The sequence below is a fragment of the Scophthalmus maximus genome, chromosome 17 (assembly GCF_022379125.1).
Source record: "Scophthalmus maximus strain ysfricsl-2021 chromosome 17, ASM2237912v1, whole genome shotgun sequence".
Lineage (NCBI taxonomy): Eukaryota > Metazoa > Chordata > Actinopteri > Pleuronectiformes > Scophthalmidae > Scophthalmus > Scophthalmus maximus.
Genome location: NC_061531.1, coordinates 8,535,227 through 8,547,487, shown reverse-complemented (window position 1 = coordinate 8,547,487; position 12,261 = coordinate 8,535,227). Strand labels below are relative to the sequence as shown.

Sequence of the window (12,261 nt, the reverse complement as noted above, 5' to 3'; positions counted from 1 at the left end):
ACGAAACAAGGCCTCGATTGTAAGCTCCACATTTGTACACCCAAACAAAGTTTCTCTTCGGCATGTGTCAAGCCTCCTTAAAATTATTTAGTGCACTCTATTATACAGAGCTCTCCTTTTCAATTAGTGGGAAGGTCAAGATTGTCAGGAGGAAGAAAATGAAACATGGTCCTTAGGTTTTAATGAGTGTCCACTCTACGGCAAGACTCCACAACCTTATGTCTAATGAGATTTTCATTAGACATAATGAAATCAAGTTGGAAAAACAGATTTGATAGGTAGAACATTTCGAAGATATGGTTTTGTTTTTACCCTTGGTATTTTAAGTGCTTTTATTATTCAGTCTTTGCATCCGAGAAACGGTGTCAGCTCTTTCAAGTAGAATCAAAGGGGTATGTTGACATGGGGGAGTGATGCATGAATTGTTAATTTTCAAAAGTACAACCTCCCTACTTTTTTTTTTTTTGCCATGTATGAGATGTGAATACAATAAAAGCAACAACCTAAATCAGCCCCATGTCGACAATATCCCCCAGTCTGTCTGGTGTTTCTGAGAGAAGACGGTTCATTATCATGTACAAATTCCCAGTGAGGGCTGGGATGTTTATATCTCTAACAAGAAGTCTGAGACTTATTTCAGCAGCATATTATCACTACAGCCCTTCTCCTGCCTACTGTGCTCACTGAAGAATTAAGAGATCTAGTGTTCCTGGTTGCAGTATTATTCAAAATGTGATTTTAATTTGACTGCTTCTCCCGGCTTGCGTATCACCATTGTGGTTGTAAAGCTTGGCCAGCCAGCAGCTTATGGGACAGTTTAGTTGAAGAGCACAGTTTCTCACAGAGATATGGTAGGGATTTAATCTTACGGCCTGTTTCTTTAGAGACAAATTCCAGATAATCTTCTTGTTATAGTATCTGTGAAGCTCACTGAAGATATTAGAATGTTGTAAATGTTGGCATCTCTTCTCCTGATAATTATCTCCATGGCTGCAGTAAAAACAGTGAGTCTAGAAGGAAGTCATTTATCCTACCGTTCATACAGTAAGTTTTTTTTGAATAAAACACATTATTCACATGAATAACAACAAAACATAATCCGAACAAGGTTCATGACTCTCGAGGGATTCATTTTACTGCCAATGAGTTGTGCACTGTCTGTATGTTTTCTACTTAGATTTTTTTGCCTTTTTATTTATTTTATTTTTGGGGACATAGGAGATCGGAAGAGGTTTGGGTACAAACATACATAATTAAAAAAAGATGACTTCTTATTTGATGACCGATGCAAAGCCAGTTTTGGTTTCCTCCAAATATTTTTCCTCGAGAAATGCCAAAAAATTATTTAAATGATCACCAATATAAATTATATAAAATGTCACTTTACAAAGTATATGATTTGCCATGATATTTTAAGACACATTCATGTTCCCCAGAAGATCTATCCTGGTGACTTTGGTGATCATCTCACTCATCTCCAGTACAGATCTTCAGATTCAAATATTGTAACATTACATTTTTTTTATGTATACATCGTAAACACTTACTTGCTAAAAACCAGCATGCATTGTGAATATGTTCTCAAAGCATTGCTATGCCTTGTTGTCTTGCTAACCAGCTAACTTGGCTTTTTATCCACACTTCCATGTTTTTTTGTCGCCATCAGTTATGAACCAAGGACGTAACTATAAAGCCTATGTACCTATCACAGTTGTTGAACTTCACCTTCTCGCCAGTTGTCTGAAGCGGTTTGTCCATAATTGGTTTTGTTCACATAAAATATACTCATCATAAATCATCTCAATGCCTGGTGCCTGTCAGCTAGCAGCCCTCCCTCACAAAGCTGTGACACCTTGACTAAACAGGTGGATGTATTTGTACATTTATACTTTTATTTAATGTGATGCATTATTAAGGTGTGTTCTCTTCTCTAACTGACCTGCCGTACCTGCATGATGACCTTGTTTTCAAAGCCTGTGAAGGCCAGCAAAATAATTCAGACTATAACTGCTCAAGAAGACGGGGTTTAGGCAAATGGGGAGAAAGGTGTGCTGGTATTTATGCAGACAAAGTGCGTCTTGGGAGGCCATTAGGCCGAGCTGAGTAATGCAGTAAATAAGCTCCTGGCAAAGATACACTTCCTCTTTCTAACAACCCTAACATGCCAGCCTGAAGTCAGGCTCCCGTTCCATCGGCCCCTCAGAAAACACATTCCACCTGGCTTTGTGTGGGGATAAGCAGCAACATGACAAGTTATCAACCTAAAAAAATACTAAATAAATAAATAAAAGAACACAGGGAAATTCCATTAAGCTTTAGCTGGCAGCATCAGATAAGTTTACGAAAATTAAAGTTTTATGCAAATCAGTTGTCTGGCTGGCCCTGTGGCAGATCACAAGGGGCTGCACGATATTGCATTCAAATTAGCTGCCTCAGAAAAACTCGGCAGCTCCGCTTAACAAGCCCAAAAACAACATTACATGGAATCTGGAGAATGCACTGCATATTTAATAGAGATTTAATATCATCTCTTCACTCTTAACATCTCACCTATTGCTGTAAAGATGTTTAATAACCGACCTCATGTCATTATTCAAAATTACTACTCTTATACAGCAATAAACACTCTCGCTGTTTTCTCAAACTGCAGCACGAAGACGAATTCTGGAGGAAATATCAATATTAATTTGTGTGATGAATTCTTTATTACGAAAAAGACCTTGATTTCTTAGAAATACCAGACAATGTTCAGGTAAAAACGCATGTGTAGAGAACACTGAAGAGCTGAGAGCAGTTCCATTCAGAGAGTGCCCTGACATCTTGTGGACATTGAAAGTAACTACAGGGACAGACCATTATTATGTGTATCATACAGATTTGTTTTACTTTCAATATCCATATCTATTAATCTCATCTAAAAACTGCAATTTATGAAGCTTTTGAATGAAATTATCCAGAACAAGCACAGTGGATATTCTATAATGTCACCTTTATGAACATGTATCTAGCTATGAATTATATATTTCACATTTGCACAGCTCATTTGATTTTTTTTATACTGTAAACAAACATAATACAAACAAAAACGAACAAGTCAGTACAGGAATAAAATGCTACATCATTCACTAAAAAAAAGATTGGTGAAACTTTACTGACGTCTGATCTAATGTACGAACGCATAAGGCACATGTCATTTGGATTTGGGTCATTGTTGCCGTGGGACAGATTTTGGGCAGATGCTACCTGGAGATGGAGCTGGCGTGTGATTGGCTGGAGGAAGTAGTGGCACCACTGAGCTGTGAGAAACCACTATGACTAGACTCCAGACTGGTCATGGATCCCCTAGATACAACACAACAGAGAACAGAACAGTGACAGAAGAAATATTATTTCTAGGACATGATTCTACTCAATTGATTGATATGCAAATATGTATTGTACAATGGGTTTTAAAAGTGGATGTCATAGCAAAGTTGTCTGCAAAAAGTAAGGAAGCATTTTCAGAAATATCACCACACAAAAACAGTGCAGCCTGTGTGAAAGACGGCTTTAGTACTGTACAAAGAAAACATGACATGAGCAGAGAAAAAAGCTCTGTGGTTAAAATTAAACTGACCTGAAGTCATGGGAGGCCAGCACCTCGGTGTAGAACATGATCTTACACTTGTGGGAGGAGACCTGCAGAGAGGCCAGCACATCATCCACACGAGGCAGGCTGGAGGCGGTGCAGGCAGGGGAGCTGTGGAAACGCCACTGGAGGATGTAAAACCCTGGCCAGCGGGTTATGTGGGAGCCCTGTTTGATCAGAGGAAAGTGTTAATGTGAGCCTTTGATGCAAACAACAGCAAAAGTTTAGCTGAAAGCTAAAAAAAAAAAACAACCACCATCCTCCATCACACCTGTACACTTTCTCCCTCCCTGCAAGTCAGGGCTTTCTCCACCATGCTGTAGTCCTGGCCCGGCACCCAGCTCCTGTCTATCAGCTGGGCGTTGACGGCCCCGAGGGATGTGATGCCGTGGGCTCCGAGGGTGTCTTTCTTCGGAGGCTGAGGGGCCCTCTTGGAATGGTAGATGTTGAAAATCACATCACCTTTAGACACGTCAAAGTCCCAGGTGATGACGGAGGAGGCCTCGGTGATCTCGATCAGCATCTGCAGGAGGGCGTCAGGAGATTAGAAAACACAGAACAGCGGACAGCAGGCCATTAATCATATTTCTTTTGCAACAATCCCGCAATGTAGATTTGTTCCAGGTGGGGGCACCAGATTCCACATCATTAAAAAAATCACTAGCACACAGAAATTGGGAAGGTATACTACCTAATGCAGTCTTGACTGAATTAAACCTCTTTGATACAAATGAAGCCCGGCATTGATGTAAAAGCTGAGACTGTACCTCATATGGGGCTCCCTTGAAGATACTGGCACTCTTGTAGATAGAGTCAGACAACAGTCGGTTCTCCTCACTCTCCATCTCCTCTGCTGTCCTGTACAGAGATTTAGGGACCATGCCTCCTTCAGGTATCTCACACTAGAGAAAAAATGTCAGAAAAGACAGACAACTCCTATTAGTCTACGTTAACCCCCCATAGATGTGTCTGATTGTTTGCAAACAAGAGTTTCTATTTGTATGGACATTCATTTTAATATTGGGAAGCCCAACTCTGATGACATCTATTGTAGTAAACGTTGTAACTTGATATTCCTGTACATTCAGGCGCAAGAGGTGTAAAACCTTAAAAAACATAACATTAAATTTACACATAAATGTCGGAGTTGAGGAATATCCCTCACCATGCAGTCTCCACCCAAAAAGTCAGGGATGATCTCCCTGTCAATGTAGTCCAGTAAACCTCCTGGACCCTGGTAGTCATTTCCAGCATAAACAAGGAACTTCTTACGAGTGTTTTCATCGATCAAGGGGCTGACCTAGTAACGAGACGCATTCATGTCAGGAGCAGGATCACCTATTCTCAACTGTAAAAACAGTGGATCTGGTTTAGTTCAGTCATTTGTGAGTAAGTTTACTCTGAGAGTCAACATAAAAAAATAGCCATCATCAGTGCAGCTCTGGAGCCTCCATCTGTAGAAAAGAGTCACTGAGTTAACAACACTTCATTTTATTCAGCGAGGTTCACCCTACATTATTCAGCAGACTTATATTTCCTTAATGGATGCTTACGTGCGGGAACCCTACTGTTTGTTAAATTACATTTTAAATGTAATTATTCAGCTGAAACCTGATGGGGACAAAGTGCTGCTAACTGCAGAACATGAAATCAAACAGATAAGACACATGTTTATTTATAGAGCCATGATTATGATCTAATAGCCTTGTGATTCCGGTCATATATGAACGACTGCACATCACATACAAGCTCAGACATTTGTACTCACCAGGGTCCAGAGCACAGGGAAAACTCTGGGCGCCCTCAGTATGAGGAGGCGACCCAGAGTCTCGGGGTAGTTGGCTTCCACCACCTCGATGATTCTCAGCAGAGCCTTAACACCCGGTCTCCACAGGTGACGCATGTTGAGACCCTCCAGATCCACCAGGCAAGTCCAACAGCTGACCAACATGTTAACATAGACATTGCATGGCATTACTTAAAAAATATATATACAAGCACCAAACACAGACGGAGGACAGATGAATCAATATTGAGGCACCTGATAGGCCGCCCAAAGACTCTGGTGTTTTCTTCACAGCGCCTCAGTCCCTCCTCATTGATGGACAGGACCTGGGTCACAGTTGTAATGGAGTAGCATTAAAACGAATGTACGATATATTCAATGAAAATGACTGGGTTCATGTCTATGTTAAATAAGGGTATAACAAGTTTCCATATCAGTTCAGACTTCCATCTTCTTGAGCCACACTTTCGTTCACACCTCGTTTTAGTCCTGTATCGCAATATGATCTCAGAATTGTTACAGCTCAAACGTTGAAGCCTTAAATCTTGTGCATGCTTTCATATCACCTGTCTTAGAAGTGCCTCCTCTCCCAAGGCTCGTACCAGACCCTTGGTGTCCATCTGACCCAGGCGCAAGATATACAGAGGACGGCCATCTAGACACACATCACACACAGACATAGCACGTGAGCACACACACATAGAAAAACCATAATTAAAGGGGGGAAAAGGTGACTCTTACTGTGCTTAGGACCCCCCTGGTGCTTATATCAAACTGGTATTTACCCTTCTAACAGGTATTAATTTGGCATGTGAAGATTCAAAGGGGGTACTTCCTGAGTTCATGTCCTGACTCCAACCAGGTGGATCAGCTGAGCTGTTAAGAGCAATGACTCATTTTCAAACACGGGAGCTCCGACAGCTGGTGCTCGGAGTCTGCGGTCAATTATTAACAGCCCATTTCAGCCCATGTGGACTTGCAAACAACTAAACCTTTATGCCCCTTTGTCTTTACATCCACTTGTAAATACGCACTTTCACTGTAGACAAAACTCAGCAGGCTAACAGTAAGTAGGGAAATAAAGAGAAAACAAGACGCAAGAAGATGAAATAGGGCAGTACTGTTCATCCGGTACCTCTGTCATGGTGGTGCCAGCCTCCAGTGTAAAACTCCTGAAGCAGTTGTGGCCGCTCCCATGTGTCTAACAGAAAATCCACTTGATGTTGTTTCCTCCAGGTGAGAGACTGGCACAAAAACTCCCTGGCCTTGTCCAGGTTGAAATCTCTGGCTCTGAGGAACCGCAGCACATGCTGATCCTTTGGAATCTATACACCAGGCAGGGGTGAAAATTTAAAGCAAAGTTTTAGTTTATGCAAGAGAGCGGAGTTTCATTAAACTTTCAGTTGGAAGTTTAGAAATAAATATGTGTATTTTTCACAGCTGCACGAACAGCTCCATTTTCAAGTAAACTGTGTTTGTGCATATGTGACCTTGCCCTTGTGGGTTTCTTGGAGCCACTGGCGCAGCCGAATAAGACAACTCTCCTGCAGAGGCGTTAAATCACCAAGGTAACGTCTGATGTAGTCAGCATCCAACTTGACTGTGGGCAAAGAAAACACAAGTACATATTCAATGCTTCCGACGGAGACACCAGGAGCTGTTCACTCAAAACAACCAGCAATCCCAGTGAACCACCACACAAAGTGTTGCTTTGGGCACCTAGCAACAAGCATGTTTTACAAGCTAAGGCTAAAAAATGTTTCTGCCACCTCGTTCCTGTTTGCTGCTGCTCACGCTTATGTTCATTGCGACATGCAACGTAGCGATGCTTGTTAAGCAAGGGGAGGAGAAGTGGTGTTATCAGGGCTGTGAGATGTGACACTCAGCCGTAAGCTTCTTAATTCACAGGGTCGAACGTGAGTTCAGATTTTTTTTAATAATACATTCAGTCCCGTAAAACCAGCTTTTTTTTTATTGTTAATGTTTCGAGAAACACTGACTGACAAAAGAAGTTGAGACTTGGATCTCAGCAAGGAAAGTTGTAACCTGTTACTTGTCCCCTCTGAAAAAATACCTTTCAGCATTCATGGGATGCAAAGGGACACAAAATGTTTAAACGGCACTTTTGTGTCGTGCGTTGGCTGCTGTCCCGTACTTAACTGTGACTAATGAGTAACCACTGACCATCAGGAGAGCCAGAGACGAGCTCGGTGGGACAGGCTGGGTCTTTGCTGGGCAGCCCGTCCTTGGCACTGCTCACTGGGATGGCTCTGGGAGCAGAGGGGGGTGGCAGCGGGAGCCTGGCACCGACAGTGCCAGAGACAACAGCGGGTGTCCAACGAGGTATGTAAGTTATTCCTTCTTCCTCCAGCTCTCTGAGGTAGTACTCAACAATTTCTTTACCCTACAACGTAGAGGGGAGATGAAACTATAGATGAACAATCTGAACGGTGAACAAACACTGAGAGCCAATGCAACACTTGTGCTTTAATTCAGATATGCAGACCTTGTTGATGCTAGCAGCGTACTGTTTCATAGCTATCTTCTCTGCCGTGCTCTCAAAGCCAAAAAAGGACTTGATATCCAGACTGGCTGTCTGTTCGAAGCAGGTCCAGTCCTCGTTCTCTGGATGAACCTATGGAAGACAAACAAAAATGGGTCATGGATTTCAAAGTCATATGATGTGCCGTAAGTACAACGGGACTAGGACACAAAATTCAATTTTAAGATGATATGTCACATACAGCAAATGTTACTGTATATTGCTGGTGAGGGTTAAGTTATGGTGTGCACACACAGCAGTACTGGTCATGTCTATAAATGTGACTTCTAGTCCTGATGCCTGTTGTATTCATCTCTTACCATACGGGTCTTAAGAAGGACTCTGTGCCACTAACAGAGCAGTAACAGTGTCACACAAAAACAATAATGCTACACCAAAGAAACAAAACCTTTCCTGACCACGTTCTTCTCACGTTCGGCTGGGAGACTCACCGTGTATTTGCAGCTCTCACTGACGATGACTCTGTTGGAAAAGGTCTCGTTGTGGACCTCGATGTGGAGCGTCCTGTCTCTGCGGTTCAGAGTGTTCCTTTGCGTAAAGTACAGATAGTCTACGCCAGCCATCTGCATGAAGAAAACATATCATATGTATTAAATATACTCTCGATTTATACCTGGTTGTCTAATCAGGTCTATAGGATATTTTAAAAAATTCACAGCAAATGTATGACGCCAAAGTTTGAAGTGGCATGGAATTCCAATTGAAAGAACACTGCCACACAATATCTCCCCCGCAACAAAACATTTCTGACAATAATTCCTATTTTGGTGCTTCCAAAGGAAGCGTCATACCACATATTATAATTATTTCATCTCTCTTTGAGAGGTCAGAGGAGAAGTACCCTTTTAAGAAGCCGTGGAGCGTCAATGTCGATCGTACAGCGCCTCTCAGTGACCAGCGTAGATCCGTCCTCACTTTCGTTTTTACTGACAACCTCACTGTTCACAAACACTGGGATCAAGGGGCACTTTGGGAATCTCCTTACGTAGGCCTGAGAATAAGAAACACAGCACATTAGGAAGAAATTTACAAAAATGTCAATCACTACGCGGTGGTTTTGTGGTGTTGTTGTGCCACACTGGTTTGCCTGGCTCCGATCGTTCTGTTCCACTTGGGCTTAAGGTTTTGTGTTGCCCACTATGAGGCAGCTCTCTGGTGGGAAAGGATAGCTGCTTTTAATGGAACCACAGTAGGTAATTTGTCTATAATGAGAGCGTTGCTGTCTAAATTTTACATATGAACATTGGATGTTTTGTCTGCATTTGTGGCAGCGTTCACATGTGGTGATTACTTAATGTTTCACTGCCCATAATGTACTGTATGACCATCTGCCCATGGAAGATTCACCAGGGCTCGTCTGTCAATATTGACTGAGTCGCTGGAAAGGAATATCAGGATGTGCAAAAGTAGTCCTCCGACTGCGTAGCTAGCAGCGGTGCAGCTACAGCTGATAAACTATTGAAGAATAACCAAGCGGAGAACATTACAATATGCATTATAACAGCTGCCTGTTGAATATTTTAGAGTTACAAAAAATTTGCTCACTACGACTAATACTCTCAAGGTAGAAGACGTGGCAACCACTGAGAACCTCAGCTGGCACAAGTATGCAGTAACTCAGCCTGGTTGCCTAGGAGTCAAACTACTTAAAAGGTTGAAGAGCTTAACCGATGCCTCGGGCTATAAAAACAGACTAAAGGCACGAGACAGCAGAATTTTTTCTGTAGTTGTACTCTCCAAATTCAACAACCCACACATCAGACCTGCACACATCCTGCGCCACGGCGCATGAACAGCACAATCGATAAGATGACATTATATTCACGGAGGAAATGAATGGGAAAGTGTTTCCGTGGTAAATAAGCAGCACTATATATGGTAGAAATAGAAAATGTTTCATTGATTGCAGACAAATCAATATCTTTGTCCTACCAATTTCTTTTAGAGCTATAGTCAATTAAAAAAAAGCATGATAGGAGCACAAAATATAAAAGAAGAACAGAACAAAGTAGAGAGGACTGCCGGCGTCGCCAGGAGAGAGTGTGTAAGTGAAACATCAGAATCAGCCAGAACAGTTTATCCCATTTCAAACCATTACATTTTTACATAAGCATGCGTCAGTCATGTTCAAGTAGGCTCGTGTATCTGCACAAAAAAACTAATCAAATGCATCTCCATCACACCCAGTAACATCATAGAGACGTGTCGTGACGACAGTAATGTCCCAGGTTAGACATCCAGTAATATCCAGGAAGGTCCGCCGCAGTTATACCTGGATCAGCGGAGGGACTAATGAGCAGGCTCAAAGATAAATGGGAGCGGAGGAGGGCTCTCCTTTGTGCTGCCGAGGCCTGAATCTTTTCATACGAGATGTTATTTACTTTTCACAAAAGGTTTATTTTGAGGCCAAACCACAGCATTTTAATCATGAGATGAATCCTGGAGAATGAAGCCTTGTGTGGATGTGGACTATGTGTTGAAGGACTTATTTGTCACAGTCTCTACCACAAGTCTGAGAGTATTGTGCAAGTCTTTAGCTTAATGTATAACTGAAGAGAGCAGGAAACAACAGCAGGGGCAGAATGTAAAAGTGGGTGAACCTCTAAGAGCAGGCAGCCTCTAAGGGAAATTCACATTTTGTTCTACTTTTGTTCCTTTTTCCTGAATCTAAAGCCTCTGCTTGTTGTTTGAAAGGTTGTAAGTTTACAGTATCATATGCTCAATACATGTTTTTGATTTCCCAGGTGTGGCTCTTCAACACTGCTGCACTAAATACAAAATCCATTGACAGTTGCACTAATAGAGCTGGAAAGTTTTCTGACAGCAAACTCTTCGTCAGCTGTCCACGGGAATGAGACCCAGACATTCAAAGTATAGTGTAATATCTAAAGCTTTTCAACTAAAATACTAACTAAAATAAGTCTTTTACCTTGCATTAAGAATCACAGGGCGACGGTGAAACAACAAACATATTCTGGGCCAGTTGAGGAGGCACATTGAGACGGTCGGTATGTGGAAACGTTCCTCTCTTAAAAGATGGAAAAGTTTAGGAAGCCGTTGTCTCACCATATGCACCCAGCTAATTATTATTCAATTTTTAACCTTTGCACCAGGAAAGCGGATAGGAGACGGGCGGGCCTTCAGGGAGGACAGAGGCATTTTGCAGTTCACTGAAAGTGTCTGGTCTCAAATCTTTAAGTGTCTACAACGGATCGACACCTTAACTCCCCTCCCGTTGAGTAAGAAGACCCTGCAAAGGCATTACGCCATCTTATGTCATGTCTGGTGAGGTAAGAGTTCGCCAGTTCTCTGGATCGCAGCTGGATGGAAAAACCACAAAAACTCACCGCCATGATCAACTCAAACGGATGCTTGTAGACCCGCACGGGGGACTGGTATTCCTGCACCATGGTGGTGATGGATCACTGCTGACCCGCAGCAACCTGCAGACTGAGGACACAGAACACACACAACAAAAAACATGCACTCAGCAAAAAAGAAAAATATATATTAAAATCACACACAGGCATGACAGAAAAATGTACATGTTGTTAATCCTGGAGCTCCTGACGGTGAGTGTGTGGAGGCTCGTCAGCTGAGGGAAGCAGTGAAGTCCATGTGACCCTGTGACTTCAGGGGCTGCTCGTGCACAGTGCAAGGAAAACCAAGAAGAGTTGGAGGAAAAGTTTGACGAGTTTACAGTTTGCATCCTGAAGTAAAACACCAGGTACCGAGAGACATAAAACAGGCTTGGTACAGTGTAAAAAAACAAAAAACACGCACAATAACAGTTAGCTAAAGTATAGGCCTGCGCAACCGGAAATAAAAAAAAAACCCAACAAAAAAAGGCTTACAGCTGATTTTAGTGGCGAGCCGGTCGGTGTGCGCGTCACTGCAGCTGCGCAACTCTCTCACTGTCCTCCATGTGTCGGTCGGTCGGTCGGTCGGTCAGCTGGGTGGACAAAGTGTAGATTTCCACATTGTAAACAGAAAAAAAAAATTAAACGTTCGAACAGTCCGAGTCGAGACGGGGGCTGTTAACTCCGCCCCCCTCAGCAGACAAACAGGAAGTTCGTGTCGACGCTTAAAAACCATAGTGAAAAACCAAAATAATTATGGCTCATATAAAATAAGTACTTGGGGGTATCAGGCACTGTTCTGCTTACAAAAAACTTTGTCATATTTCTCACCACTATTTACCAATATCATATTGATAAAGTCTAGTGAACTGCAGTCGTGTGATGCGCGTTCAGGACTGAGGGGGGCGCTGTTACTTAAGTGACA

At 42.4% G+C, this 12,261-nt stretch overlaps 1 protein-coding gene across 1 annotated transcript; it reads right to left on the bottom strand.

The window, feature by feature from the left end:
* Window positions 1-2,682: 2,682 nt before the first annotated feature.
* On the bottom strand, window positions 2,683-12,022 carry LOC118289033 (SEC14-like protein 1). The gene is made up of 16 exons (XM_035615675.2): window positions 11,832-12,022; window positions 11,325-11,427; window positions 8,819-8,968; window positions 8,409-8,540; window positions 7,921-8,049; window positions 7,599-7,818; window positions 6,905-7,014; window positions 6,550-6,739; window positions 5,981-6,069; window positions 5,670-5,740; window positions 5,397-5,568; window positions 4,794-4,928; window positions 4,396-4,530; window positions 3,900-4,151; window positions 3,617-3,795; window positions 2,683-3,342 (listed from the first exon to the last, which is right to left on the bottom strand). The coding sequence occupies exons 2-16, from the start codon at window positions 11,385-11,387 to the stop codon at window positions 3,240-3,242; spliced, it is 2,130 nt and encodes a 709-aa protein (XP_035471568.1). The 5' UTR covers window positions 11,388-11,427; window positions 11,832-12,022; the 3' UTR covers window positions 2,683-3,239.
* Between the last annotated feature and the right edge of the window lie 239 nt (window positions 12,023-12,261).

Bases quoted from the DNA above. Each gene is read 5' to 3' on its own strand.
- LOC118289033 (XM_035615675.2), bottom strand. From the start codon at position 11,387: ATGGTGCAGGAATACCAGTCCCCCGTGCGGGTCTACAAGCATCCGTTT. The intron at 4,929-5,396 runs GTGAGTACAAAT...TCTCGTTACTAG, and splicing joins TCCCTGTGCTCTGGACCCTG to GTCAGCCCCTTGATCGATGA. The intron at 3,796-3,899 runs GTGTGATGGAGG...CTGATCAAACAG, and splicing joins GGGAGGGAGAAAGTGTACAG to GGCTCCCACATAACCCGCTG.